A 15,336-nucleotide genomic window follows, 5' to 3' on the forward strand; every position below is an offset into this window, starting at 1 on the left:
GGACATACAGCATCAATGTGGAAATATAAAATTACAGATGCCACAAGAGGCCTTTTCTTTAAATCATTTTAAAATGTCTATTGCTAAACTTGATAAGCGGATCTAAACATAGAAACAATTTTGAAGATGGAAAATATTCTAAGCTTTAAATTATAAAGGACATCAAGTTAAATGCCCTGGTATAAAATCTTTAATTCACTGTCATTAAAATGATTTTAAAAAACAGCCTTTTAGTATCACACATCAATCTGTACAACGAAGGTCAAACATCTAAATTGGTCATTACTACAAAGAAAGCTTTGAATAAAATGACAAGAAAAGAACCTTTTCACTTTTTAATTAAAATGGCCAATGAACTGCATTGTAATGGAACAAGGCTACTCAACAATGCAAATATAATGGATAATCACTGTCCAAGGTGAGTACTCGCACTTTAATTATATTAGAGGAGAGCATTAGAGTCCTGTACACACCTTTAAGCCAACAGTGACTTTCTGGTTTACACAGATTTTTGTGACGCACACAGCAAACCAGCTGCTTATTGATGCAGCCCAAACATTATTTCAAAGCCTCCGTTTAAGACTCTTCCCTCTGTCTCCGTTTCATCATTTACGAACACCCACTGCAAACAAACACAGTGTTCCTCAAGCAGCCCTGGTGGCAAGCTTTACAACTGTGCATCCTTCTCTTCTAAACTACTGTGAAATAGTACATACATTACTGCAAAAGGGCCAAAAGACGGTCATACAAGGAAACCAGAGCAGCAACGTGAAAGAACAATAAAAAGTAACTCCACTATCCTCCTGCAACATATACATTTTTTTTTTTATTTAATAACTGTGAGACTAATGAACTACTGGGGATAGAGTTAATTAACCTTTGTTAATAAGCTTCCATACCTCTGTTCTGTTGGGCATTGCATATGCAGTCAAATGTAACATATTGAATATTCAAATAACCTGAAAGTAGTCTAATAGTTATATAGAAATTTCTTTACGAAACATTTGAGCCCAACATCCTGAATTAAGAGTTCACTTTTTATTAATAGGACAAGATTTAAGTCTCTGCACTCAGATAACTGAATAGCATTAATTGCAGTATATAGCTTTATTGCTCAAGTGAATCTGTATCGAGGTCCCAGTGAAAATGATGAGATTGGACATTGGACATGCTTGTGAACTCGCAAGCTGCTCATATTTGCTCACTAAGGCTTTCTATGATAATTATGCAGCTAAGTGAGCAGCCAGTTGGCTTTGTGGAAAGACTGGAAGTAATAATAATAATAATAATGGATTGGATTTATATAGCGCTTTTCAAGGCACCCAAAGCGCTTTACAATGCCACTATTCATTCATTCTCGCATTCACACACTGGTGGAGGCAAGCTACGGTTGTAGCCACAGCTGCCCTGGGGCAGACTGACAGAAGCGAGGCTGCCATATCGCGCCATCGGCCCCTCTGGCCAACACCAGTAGGCGGTAGGGTAAAGTGTCTTGCCCAAGGACACAACGACCAGGACAGAGAGCCCGGGGATCGAACCGGCGGCCTTCCGGTTACAGAAGTGGGAAGTGGGTTTTAACAGTGAATAAAAAAAATGTTAATAAGTCCCCATCTTTGTCCTACCTGATCTGTTTGAGCTCTCCAGCTAGGATCTGCAGGTAGTAGAGGGCTCGGCCCACAGCAAGCACCACTTGGGTGTGGTTGCACGCAGCCACACTGATGTTCCTGCCCTGTGGCTCCTTCCATTCACTCACCAACGTCTTGCTGTCCTGAAGCACTAGGCGCACAGAGCCTGATGTGATCTGGAGAAACATTATTTGTTATTTGTCAAAGGAGCTTGCAAAGAAAAGCGTCTGGACTTCTTTAAGTTACTTTCTTTGCAAGCTCCTTTGACTACGATGACCTGGATGACTGAGAACCTTCACAGACATATTTGTTATTTGGTGTTTCCACAGATGACAAAGAAACTGTGAGCTAGAAAGTATTTTAAAGAATATCTTATTGCACAGAATATCTTAATCTATGAAAAACCAAAGAGGTTTCATCCTTCTGATTTTTTACATAAAATTTCCCATCTAATGAATTCCACTGATTTAGCACCGTTAACATATCAGATGCTAAGACTGCTTTAAAACACTTCCATTCATACTTATAGAGCTGATGCTAGACTTACAGATAAAAGATAAAAGCAAGATAAAAACAAATGAAGACAAAGCAAAGGCTTCAGTAACATGCTTATTAGAAAATAAAGCAAAATGATTTTGTAGAAAATAAAGCAGTTTAACTACAATACAAATGTCAAGAAATATAGTATGATTAAAAGAAACATGAAGGATGAATGGCTGCCATTTGTTTGCTCCCAGAAATCACTTTTGTGAAACAACAAAACCAAATGTCATTGTAACATATAGTAATGATATTACTATTGTTGTAACGGTTCATTTCATTGCATTTGTATTTCACGTCCCACAAAAGACCCTGAGGTTAGGTAGCAAGACAAATGCAATGTTTAAAATATAATGGTGTATTGTAAAAGGGGAGTACTACTATACAGCAGTGAAAAAGCAAGACAGGACAAAGGAGCTGAAGAAGCCCTAATTACAGACTGCAGCAGGTATAAACATTAAGAAGTGAAGGTAGTGCACCATTTAGACAATGCAAAACCTCACGCTGCAGCACAAATACAGTTTGATAAGAAAAAGAGAAGAAAAAATAAATAAATAAATCATGCACGGCAGTAAAATGCAACACTGTTGTAAATACAACGGCAAATTAATGCTGCAGAAAATAATGTTGGGATTTAGTGCACGGAACAGTATATAAGTTAATTATTTTATGCTCATTTTAAGTGTGCTCAGTGCTGCTGTTTATTACTAATGTGATGGTTGCACATTAGAGAGCCGTGTATTCTGTGTTATAGCATCTGCACTTCCAAGTGGAACTTTTGGAATTGCAGTAGATTAGCATCAAGTATAACAACATTTAGACTTTGTTTAAAATTACCTAATGAACTAAAAGGACGTTCCAGTGAGAGAATAATGCAAAGTTTGCACTGTTGTAACTTCACGGTTGAGCTTCATGTGATGTTAGTAATGTACAGCTCAACAACTTGGACAAATAAAATGAAGAGAATCTTTACTGACCTTAAAACATGCTGCAAATAATCTACGAAAGCGTGAGACAAAGCTATCCAACCAAATTATGAATTAGGCATAAGTTACAGCGGTGGTTCATCCACATATAAAGAGAGCCACTTTTGTAACACAGAAAATCTGACTTTAAGATTGACAAAGCTCGCTAACCCAGTCTTGCTTTGTAGTGCACCCCTTTGGAAACTACCTATGATATGATGGTTAATCATACTGGTGTTTGCAATGGCAAATAGACAACACAAGCATCCCTCTGAAACTGTGTTTGTTGCCACTTGTAGGTGTTTATGTGGTGTTTTACTGCTTCTGAGAGAAATATCAGCATTGTTTACCAGCTCCTTTTTCAGACTTTTTGCAGTTTCGTGTAAGTATGGTAGTGCATAGTTGGCTTGTCTGAGCTTGTTTACTGGAATCAGCTGCCTAGAGCTTTTATTGTGACATTAATTAGAGCAGCAAAGCACATGGCCTATGTGCAGGATGTTGAACCAAAACTAATGAGCTAAAAATAAGGCTAAAAGCTGCAAATAGGTACCAAGTCAGCCATTCATTCTGAGTTTAGTGCTATGAGCATGTTCATGGCACACCGAGTAATTAGGTAAATAATAATCCTATGTTGACAATTTCCTATTACAGCAATATTTAATGTGAATTTTACAAACTTTCAAATTTGGACACTACCACTAAAAATTAACACAGTCTTTAGTGTTCTCATGTCTCATGTCACCAGTGCCATCTAATACTATGCTGTAGTGTCCTTTCGGGACAACCCCTCTACCACTGGTGGCTTTAATGCAAACGTAAGGAAAACTCAACTGAAGGGCCAAAACAATGAGTGGCGTAGCAACACTCAGTCAGATAATAACGTCAAAATGTATTCAATATAAACACATGAAGTGTACGAGTTAGTAAAAAACCCCAGCACTGAAATACGAGCAGAGTTTTCATAACCTAAAGATTAATGGTTGAGGGTGTAACATTTGGCAGAATTCCCAGCAGGATTCATCCACATTTCCAAAAGGGAGGATGAAACTTGAGATTAAATGAAGTAAAATATTTATATTAAGTATAAAATACATGAAGTCTTTTTGAACTCTTCACATTCAGAACTGGCCCTTTTAATCATGCATGATTCAGCTCCGCCAAAGGATATGTTATTAAATGGCACAAGGCCACAGCTGAATAATTAATTTAGAATTTGTGAAACGAATTCTTACTTTCCAAAGCATGAACAGACCCCGTACTTTATATATAACATATGTGCATGTGTGCATACAAACCTGAATAAGTTGTTGGTGTGCCACATTTCCACAGTAAAATGTCTGCTGGTTGTCAACAAAGCCTGGAAGCTCAGTCTCCTCAACTTCCTCACCACTCAGCATCAACACTCTGGGGGGAAAACATACTCTTGAGATAAGATACGCATTTTCAAAATTGACCCTGTCCTTATCTGGCATTCTGCACAAACGCTCACCGTGTCTGACCCACAAAAGACAGCACCAGCATGTCATCTGTCTCTCTGCCTGCCTCAGAGCGGAGAGGCCACAAACCTTGAAGGGAATTTGAGAGTGTTAGACTGAAAAAGTTACTTTCAGCACCAATTTGCAAAGAAATAAAAGAAATGCAATATCAAGACGGTGCCCAATGTTAAACTATTCCATTTGTCAAATGTTAACATGTTGGAGGATGTACAGGTTGCAAATCACTCTCGAGGAGCCATTGATTACCTAAGTAAATAATTGCCTCTCATAAAAGAGGCCAGGGGCAAGAGCCAGCAGCTAACTCTTTTAGGGCATAGATGGTCGATAAAGAGCTATAAACTAACAAGTGTGAGCAGACCTTAACTGGCCTGTGCATCTCATTCAAGCACCGGAGAAGAGTCCTTTGAGAGAAACCTAATTTTCTGGGATTAAGAGGTGTCTGCTGTCATTAAAACCTGACGAGCTTCCTAAAATTGTCTGCTTACCATAGCAGACACTGCAGAGCACTTTGATTTTCTAAATTAAAACAAATGCCTCCAAACCAAACCTTGGCAATGTTCCTGTTATTTAGAAAGTGCAGAGGGAAGACCTATGACATCGGAGCCATCTGTTCCTGTTCACGTGCCAAACCTGAACGAGCAACAGCTGGCATCTTGGCCAGCAGAGGCAAACAGATGTGCGGGGTGAAGTGGCTCTACTCTGAAGTCAGTAGAATATTAAGGTCCAAATAAAGTCAAGGCTCGAGAGGGAGATGGCTGATGAGACACAGACTTACACACACAAAACACACAAACCTTTGATTCCTGGCAGGTCAATGCTGGCATGCTCATGAATTCCAATGCCATTGCGGATTATCCGAAGAGAGCCCTCTTTAAATGCACCTGAGCATGTCACCAGCTGAAAGCACCAAAGAGAGACATTAAGACAAAGATTGAGATATGGAGCTGTCGCTTTCCTCCCCCTTTTTGTCAATTAAACAACACCTTATTTCTGCTTCCAACCAACTATTATGTTTTTGTAAAGAATAAATCCTTTCACACAATCTATAACTTTTTATATATTCTAACACATCATTCACATCTGTAACAAAACTGTCCATTACAGTCACTAATCACAAGGGAGTGAGCAAAAACTGCAAAGATCTGAACTCAAGGACATGACTAATGGGACAAGAAACATGAGCAGTCAGTCATACCATTTTACTCCCAAATGAAGTCATTTAAATAATATGGCTATGTTGTAGTGATGTCTTCATGTTTCAAAGACCCCAGCAATTAACTTGCTCACTGCATTGTTGTTATAGCTATTCAGTTAATCAGCGATTAATTTTCTCCATTAGTTTCCAAACTGTAAAACGTGATAACATTAGGGATGCACAAATATATCAGCCTTAAGTTGGGATTGGCTAATACTGGGTGTGCTGAATGTTATGAGCCAATTATTAGTCAGTAAAAGATATCCATCTGCTGCTGTGGTAGCTAAAGGTTCAAATTCAGTGTAATGAAGACATAAAAGACTCTGAAATAGTTAAATACTTTTGTTCTTTGTGAATACGGTATTAATGGGCAGAAACACAAAAAATAACAATTTCATAGCTTAAAGATTTTGTACTAAATGAGTGCTTCAGTGCCAATAGAAAGCAGTTTAAAACAAACAAACAAACCCCCCAAATGTTAGTATTTTGGTTAAAATTCAGTCAAGACACATTATTATCATTAATGCTAAAAGACCTAGTTTAAGTACTTGTCATAAAAAGTCATAAAAGTGCAGAAATCCTTCTTATACGGTTTCGATAGTAAAGCAGACATCAATACAACTAAAATGTAGTTTGTAGAAATTGTGAACTGGCTCACAGTAGAGCGTCTCTGAGACTGCCATTATAAACATCACGCTGTTGAGATCCAGCAGCCTGAAGGTAAATAACTGCCTGTACAGTATGACTGGAGAGCACCAGAATGTTATTTATGCATCCAGTCATGGCACACTAACAGGATTAATACCAGAGCCTGCATAATCTCAGCGTCTACCACCTGCCACCCAACAGTTTCCTCCCAATAGAAACAGTCATGATGATCCTGGCAACCCACCTCGCTCCCTTGAGCATGTTTTCGAATGCCCTCACACACTAAGCCACACTCTCATGGGGCCGACTGCCTTTTCTTCTGTTGCACATCCATGAGCACAACCCCTATTATGATTTATCTGAGAGAGGTCGTGTTATATTTTCTCCTGCGCCATGTGCGTCAATCCTCTGCCATCTTAACTGCGTTGCAATGTGTTTGCATTAATTAACCGGGTCAAATGTTTTCCAGATTTGCAGCTAATGGCATATTAAAACAATTGTGACTGGATTTATTTCTGGCCCTTGAATTAGAGAGAATGGATGAATGCAGGCAGCGGCTGATGCTGCGCTCGTCTGTACCCAGTAGAGTGGCTCAGTGCTCTAGTGGACCACTGCCTTTGGAACCACATCAAATACCCTGAGGCCTGGTGTCAAACTCTGCCAACAAAACCTTCTGCATCTCCCTGTGCCCCAGTGATTCAACACAAAGGAGGACAAATGTTCAAATTAGAAATTGGGTTTTTTTGTGGTTTTTGTAGCAGATACCTGCAGTTATGTGTTGAAGAACTAGGGCTGAGCCATATTATACCGTTCACGGTAATACCGGTATAATGTTAGGCAACGATAGGAAAATGAAATATCGCGATAGAATGGGAGTAAAACGCGCATGCGCAGTGCCTTTGTTTTCATACGCACATGGCCGATTGTTGAGTGAAACAGATGAACCAGAATTGGTTTGTAAAAATGGTGCAACTTCCGTGATGTGGAACTGGTTTGGTGTTTGTCCGTCAGATACACAACAAAGCACATTTTTTTGCAGAACATGCAAGCGGCCGTCGTTATTGTCGTATTTGTCGGACTAAGATGCTCTTAAATCTGGGAGTAATCTGGGTCCTAAACTCTGTATGCTTCAGGTCAAACAACACTGCAGCATCACTGAGAGTTAAAAACTGTCTAAATTCTTTCATCTTTAATAAAACGATCAGCATTGCTGCTTTACCAGGTGTAACTATAAAGTTTAACTTCCAGGCATCCATGAAAACAAAAGTTATTACATTTAACGGAGTTAGAAGTTAGCAGGAAGCTAGCGGAAGTTAGCTCGCTAGTTTCGCTAGTTACCTAAGCATGATATAGCATGTTCTGACTGAGAGATTTCTGAAAAAATTCAAACGTACAGCTCTGCTATCACTTCCAACATAAATGAAGACAGGAAACTAAACAGCAGTGACGTTTGTAGGGTTACTGAAGTTGGGCTAGCTGGTATATAATGATGTGCTACGTGATCGCTAGCGACACAGCTATGTTAGCATAACATAAACAGTGAAGCTGGAGGACGAACACTAACACTTTTCCACTTATAAAAGTTAACGTGAAGGTTCCTCATGGTTAGAGACAAATGCAATCGCATGGCAGGATGCTGTAAACGGACCAAACTTCAGTCAGGAGAACAACTGAGATAATCCATCCACAATACGAGGTTAGTCATTAATATACTGCAACAACATGGGAATAGAGCAGCTGCCAGAGAATTCAACATTAATGAATCAATGGTACAGAAGTGGAGGAAGCAAGAAGAATGAGTTTAATAAAGTTTGATTTATCTGACTGCTTTGTTTCGCTTAATGTGCCTTATAATCCCGTGCACCTTATGGTCCGAAAAATACGTACTGCACACTGCAGTTTAATGTTGCAAAGCACCTCTTTTTAACTTCAGTGGATATTATACATGGTTATGCTCTCAGCCCATTTCTACTGGAAATGCCTTTTGGTTAAACTTTCAGCAAGGAATTTGCATTTGCACTGTTACATTTTTATAAAGCTTTAATGTACATAAAAACCAGCTTCTTGTTTAAGTGAAAATAAATGGAAGGTTGTCTTTTTGCGCTAGTAATGTTGTGGAGTTGTATTTTGTCTCGCATCAATTATATCGTCAGTTATATCGTTATCGCAAATTTTCAAATATATATAGTGATAAATATTTTTGGCCATATCGCCCTGCTCTATGAAGAACATGCCAAAAGATGGTTGCATTTTAACATAAGCATTATATTTTGAGAAATAAGAGAACATTTTCTGGATTTGTGGCTCCATTTTAAATCTGGCATTACCATGCAGTACAAGCTAGATCACATTGTATCCCGAATACAAATGGTTTGATATCTGCTCAAGGTAAACAGAACTAAGCACACACAAGTGCTGAAGATGATGGATTGTTGGGATACATGCAGACAGGGACAGGGTCTTCACCGTCAGTTTGAAAGGGTGTAAATATTATTAGAGGAAATTACATTCACAGCAATCTGGCTTTGTGCAATGGAATAAGAAAACCAATTTAGGTTTGTGTAGCAGAGGTGCATTTTAACATCCAGTGTAACTGCAGACCAGCTAACTAACATCTAGACTCGGCTAGGTGAAAAAAGGCACCATACATAAGAAGAACAACCACATTACATACAAAGCTCACAGGAATCTCCTGAGTGCACTGTACGCAGATTTTCTGGCTTTTGCAAGTTTGTGCTCTGAGGCATTACAAGCTCAATTCTGCTGAGAAGAACACTGTTAACATGGCCCTCGAAATCGCTGCATTGGTGGTATAAGCCGAGACTCCCTGAAGGCTGTGACAAAGATGATAATAAGGAGGAAAACTCAGAGGGAGACTCAACATAAGGCAAGTGTATCCAGTGTCTGCTTGAAGGGTTTTCAGTAATCACCATGTCACATATAAACTCTCTAGCAAACATCCCCACCCAAAAAAATTAATTTGATTTTGTTGCTGAATATGTGATGTAGCCTTTATTTGCTCTGAAGCTCTGTTTTTTCTAGAAATAAAGGATTAAGCTTGTGGATTTTACCTGGCCTTGGCCTTGCCTCTCAAGGTCAACCACACACATATCCACAATAGGGCCCAGATTGGTGAATGTCTCCATCACAGCTACGTATGAGCCTTGCTCATTGCTGTCCACGTTGAGCTGCAAATAAACAAAATTGTCTTTACAAAGGATGTAATCTGTACAATTTCTCTGAAAATCACACACGGTATGTCAAATTACGATGATCTTGGAGGTTATTAATTCACTATTTACTATACTTGCTTATTATATTTAAATTTAGTAAACCAAAATGCAAACATAAAAATAATAGAGCAGAATAATGAAGACCCGAGGGAAAAAAATAAATTTTCAAAATAAATTTCTGAATCAGTTCATTAAGTATTTCCATTGTTTAAAACAAGGTATGAAAAACACTGCAGGATTTATCACACATTTCTACACACATCTACTAAAAGTTTAACTTCTTTTAACTTAGTTTACCCTTTTTTTTTTTTTAACCAGAGGAAAAAAACCCCAGTGTGTTTAAAGTTATTTTCAATAACAAAAAACTAAAAAAAACAAAAAACAAGACTCTTTCTGCTTACCTTTACTAACTGGGAGTCGCCTAATCTAGAGCCCACAAACACAACACCGTTGTCCAAGTAGGTCAAACATTCAGCAATAGATGTCTGTCAGTGAAGGGACACACAAACATTTCAGCCTCTTGATCATAGCACAGTGGGGCTGCAATTTACAATCAGTTACATTTTAATCAATATGAAAATGACTTTGCTGATTAATCCTCTACCAATAATTGTCAGAACTTAGTTAAAAAAAGAAAAAAAAAGAAAAGTCAAATATAATGATATTTTTTTCCAGCTGAAATTAAAGATTTTGACCTTTTATACATTAAATCATTAATAAAAAAGAATTAACCTGATGATAAAAAACCCTTTTCCCCCCCCCCCAAGTATAATCCTCTAACAGGAGAATCAGAAAGGTCACTTAAAGCACGACTGTTCAGCTAGAAAATTAAAATAACTTTACATGAATAACTTTTGTCTGCCAAAGTGTAAAAAGAAAAGATTTTAAAAATTGAATTATTGTGTTTCATAATTAAATGTCAGTAAATCTAAGTAATGTAAAAACAAACAATGTTTGTTATTAAATTTACCCATCACTGTGTACATGATTTTAGACATATTGACTTGCAATTAATAAAGCGTTCTGTCTGACATTTTAACATACAGCTGTTCCTACGTGTTTATTGAACAGACTTGTCCTAATAGCAGTAGACTTTATAATAATCTAAAAAGCAAACAGCTCCCGACTCAAAAGCACTACTAGAGTAAAACTAGAAGACTAGCAGGAAAGCCTTTTCCATCTCTAAACTCCTCAGAAAGTAATTAAAGAAAGGTGCTACAAACCAAATGTTGTCTGCCTTGAACATGAGCCTTAGCTTCAAGCACAGTATTGAAATACAATCATTACCTAAATCAACTTTAAAGGGATAAGTGACAGCCTGGCAAGCAAGCAACAAAGAGGTGAGATAATTTGTTCTTATCTTCTGTGCAAGTGTAGACAGATCCATTAGCTCAGGGGCATAAACCACTAAAAAGTCAATTGTAACAAAAGATAGCACAGAGATGATGAGAACAAAAAGCAGCGGTAAGAAAATCAGAAAGAAACAGAGAGGGTCGTTGAGCCAGGCAGTGAGAAAGTGATGGGAGAAATGCCTGAGGAAAGGCAGGTGGATAAACAGATGGAAGACAGCCAGCAATACCTCGGCCTAAAGAAAAAGAGAAATGAAAGACCTCTCCAAGCAGCTCCACATGCAGGTCTTTGAGCACCACTGTGCCGTCCATTAGCTCCTCCTTCTCCAACAGCAGCATAAAGAGACGTCCCTCCATGTCACCGAGCAGGTACCGTGAGCCATTGGGGTCCACGCGGTTGTGGCAGACAATGGTGCTTTGCTGTAAGCGAGACCAAGACACAAACACATCAAACACAATATGACCAACAGTGGTCAGCCAACACCTATAAAAGCTTGATTCTAATAGGGTCCACGCTTTAGCAAATCAACCATTAGTCAACTATTTATATTTGTGTGTGCAGGGAAGTAGCAGTGCTCCACCACCAAAGCACTTCTTGGAGTATTAAAGAATTCAGTATTATGTGTACACCATTTTAGGTACATTGCAAAAACCTTTCATGTTACTTTAACAGATCTTTTAAATTACACATAGATATTGCACAGCAATATTGTGCAGAGAAGGAAGCTGGAAAACTAAGTTGTCAGTGCTCTCTGTTGGACAAATTTTGCAATAGCAACAGTATTTCTAAACACATATTTTGTATGCTTGTAGAGAAATATCATGTCACTGATGTATTTTTGATATGCTAATATTCCCCAGGAGTAATCTGAAGCCGACTGATTTATCAGCCATTCGTACAATAATGTAATGCCACTCTTATATTGTCTTATCAGTGTTTGCTGTCATAATGTATCATGCTGTTTAAAATATGCTTTCTAAACTTTGAAAAGGTATAGGAAAGGACTATCAACTGAGGCTGTTATAAAATATTTTACAGTACCTTCACTTTGAGGCTCGTTTTCAGCTTTCAGCATTGAGCTTTTCAAAAATTCTTACTCTAAACAAAACTGAGCAGCACCAAAACATGTTAGGAGATTCAAATAATACTCCAGATTAAAGCTGGCATTTAACTCCCGTAGTGTGACCGAGTTTGTTACTTTCTTTCAAAAGGAGATATTATTATTGTCAACGACTGCTGTATATGCCGAGTCAATTTCTCACTTGATCAAACCTTTACAAAACTCATTTTCGCAATCACCCAGCCTGTAGCATTACTTAAAACTTTTGTCAAAAACTTTTATTTTCACAGCTTTGCAAACTTGTGGACTCCTCTTGACTGAATGGCAGGTAATTAGCTGGTTAGCTCTGACATGTGAAACCAGTCTACTTCCTCACCAGCTACTGTAATGCCCTAGATGAGCTGAGACATTTTCAGCAGACCTCCGTGTTGGCAGAAGCTTTGGTGTTCCACATTCATTTTTCACTTTGGTGCTCCAGAGTGACAATTTATTAATTAGCTGCCAAAACAGTTCTGTTATACATCAAAGGATAAGCCTCTGTGTTTTCTTGATACTTTTGAAAGGAGTGTGTTTGAACTGAATACAAATAACATATTAGGTGAAAAAATTAAATTAAATTAAATTAAAAGAAAAATGTGGCTTCAATGATCACTTAACAACTTTCCTATTACCTTTTCCTATTCAAACACTGGAAAAGCTGGACAATGCTACCGTGCAGTTGTAGTAATGAAGACACGAGAGCTTGAATTAGAGAGGGAAAAAAACCCTGACAGATCAGTAGGTCTGGAGGATGTTTTGAGCTATTGATAAGACATGAGAGGAATCTGTGTTTGAAGCCACCATTGTGTTGCATTTTCATTTGAGGTGTTAACTTTATTTTCATATGGTTCCAAAGTCCTTTTAGAGGCAGATTTTGCAACAAGGAATCCATCCTGAAACAAACCCACGGACTTATTTGAGCAGTTATTTTGAAGAATGAATTACATGAACTTTGATTCCTCTATAACATGAAAAACTGATTTAAATGTTTCCTGTCCTTTGTTAAAAATATTGCTTTAAAAAACCCTTTTCTCCTAGATGTTATCATTTTCACCAAAGGATTATATGACTAAAATTTCTCTCTTAAAATGTCTGTGGTGGTACTGATACAGTTACTACTTCTCTTTCCATTTTTGCTTCCATTATAATCCGACATCAACTAAATAATCAAGGGGAAAAAAGCTAAAGGGACAGCATACTTTGAACAATGTTGGTTAGTTATGAATATGATAGTAAAGTGTATCCCAGTGATAGCGCTGCAGCTAATAAGCGCCAAGCAATGCAATTAAAAACAAGAAAATGTCAGGAAAAGGGGAGTGATAGAGGACAATACCAGAAATGAGGCTCATGCCATCATGGGTGAGATGAAACACCAGGGCAAGGAACACCAAGAAAGTATCCAGAGAGACCTCCAGGATTTCTGCTGTACAGCGGGACCTTTTCTCAGGGAGAATTGGAAGTACAGTGGTCCCTTGTTTATCTCAGGAGTTACGTTATAAAAATAACCCACGATAGGTGAAATCCGTGAAGTAGCCAGCTTTATTTTTTACAATTACTATAGATGTTTTAAGGCTGTAAAACCCCTCACTACACACTTTATACACTTTTCTCAAACAGGCGGGAACATTTTCCCACAATCTCTCGTTTAAACTCTCTCAAAGTTCAAACCTTCGTAGAAAAATAAGTCCAGAAATAGAATGAAACCAAAGATCAAACCCTGTTTTCAGGTCCAGAACATGGGAATAGAGCAGCTGCCAGAGAATTCAACATTAATGAATCAATGGTACAGAAGTGGAGTAAAGTTTGACTTGAGTGGAGTAAAGTTTGACTTATCTGACTGTTTTGTTTTACTAATGCGCCTTATAATCTGGTGCACCTTATGGTCCGAAAAATACGGTAAGTTCTACCTCATCTTCCTCTGCCTTTTGGGTGCTACTGCACGTGCCTTAGATGGTGCAAAACGTTTCATTGACATTGTTGTGTTTGTTGGGGAGAAAACTTAAGCATACAGTACAGCACTTCAGAGTCACACTGCTAGTGATCAAAGATTTATGTAAATTTGACAAGCTGAACTCATTCTGTACTGTACAGGAGACACAGCACGGAGGAGATTGATTGACAATGGTCTACAACCAATCAGGACGCAGAACACAATGCGCTGTTAAAAAACAAAAAAAAACAAAAATAAAAAACATGCCAAATTGCACAAAAAAAAAATATCCGTGAAACAGCAAACCGCAAAAGGTAAACCGTGTTATAGCGAGGGACCACTGTAGTTTTTTTTCTCCTCCTTCACTTTGATCCTATACCTTTAAAATGTTGTGTTATTATACAAATAGATGTTAACAGACTACAAAATCCAGTAAAAACAGTAAACTTGGTAAAAAAAGAAAAACATGTTTTGAAATAAAACAAACAAACTTCCAAGCGGAGTGGCAATGCTCAGTTGTAGACGAAGGGTAGAAACAACCCATCATTATAGAAACAGGCTATAATATCAGCGATCAAAGAAGAGGAAAGAGGGAACAGAGTAGGTCATACAGACCCATTTCTAGATCACATATTAATTCCAAAAAGACCAGAGTATATTATCCCTGATTTGACAGATTCTGGAAACAAAAAAACAAACAAACAAACAAACAAAAAAAAAAATTAAAAAAAACAAAACAGGTTTTACTGATAAGAGGAACACGCAAGACAATGTAAGGCGAGCACTGCAACTTGTTGATATCATGAGCAATAGTGATTCAAAGTCAATGGCCAGCAGTCTTAATCTACAAAGGGCCCATGACCCTGTACAACTGGGAGTTTTTGTACCTGGTGTTAAGATGGTCTGGATTTAAACATGGAGTTATAGGTCATCTTTAATCATTATACCAGTCACCAACTGCCCAGGTGAATGTATAGTCACTGTGAAACAAGGATACCACCAAGGATGTCCCTTAAGCCCCACATTATTTGCATTATTTATAGAGCCTGTAGTTCAAGTCTCTAGAGAAAACAGTGAAATTAGAGGAATTTTGGTTAAAGGGATACAACACTAAATATGTGTAAACGCAGTTGGCAAACTTAACTCCAACCTGACAATCTCACATCAAGCTTGGAACAATTCGGTTTTTACTTAGGATACTAAACCAGATCCAAAGCCAGGGCTCTAGACTAACTTTTTGCCATGGGCGTACCGG

At 38.1% G+C, this 15,336-nt stretch overlaps 1 protein-coding gene across 2 annotated transcripts in view; it reads right to left on the reverse strand.

Annotated features, from left to right (window-relative positions):
- The window catches only part of ddb1 (damage-specific DNA binding protein 1), a 51,238-nt gene that overhangs the window by 28,563 nt on the left and 7,339 nt on the right, over positions 1-15,336 (reverse strand). For both annotated transcript variants that reach the window (XM_005930768.2, XM_005930769.3), the window contains exons 7-13: positions 11,313-11,471; positions 10,104-10,187; positions 9,541-9,657; positions 5,421-5,523; positions 4,620-4,695; positions 4,426-4,534; positions 1,623-1,801 (exon numbers count right to left, since the gene is read on the reverse strand). In XM_005930768.2, coding sequence (XP_005930830.1) covers positions 1,623-1,801; positions 4,426-4,534; positions 4,620-4,695; positions 5,421-5,523; positions 9,541-9,657; positions 10,104-10,187; positions 11,313-11,471 — 827 coding nt within the window. The remainder of the gene's footprint in view (positions 1-1,622; positions 1,802-4,425; positions 4,535-4,619; positions 4,696-5,420; positions 5,524-9,540; positions 9,658-10,103; positions 10,188-11,312; positions 11,472-15,336) is intronic.

The sequence above is a fragment of the Haplochromis burtoni genome, unplaced genomic scaffold, assembly GCF_018398535.1.
Source record: "Haplochromis burtoni strain Fernald_Lab_line unplaced genomic scaffold, NCSU_Asbu1 Contig_135, whole genome shotgun sequence".
Taxonomy (NCBI): Eukaryota; Metazoa; Chordata; class Actinopteri; order Cichliformes; family Cichlidae; genus Haplochromis; species Haplochromis burtoni.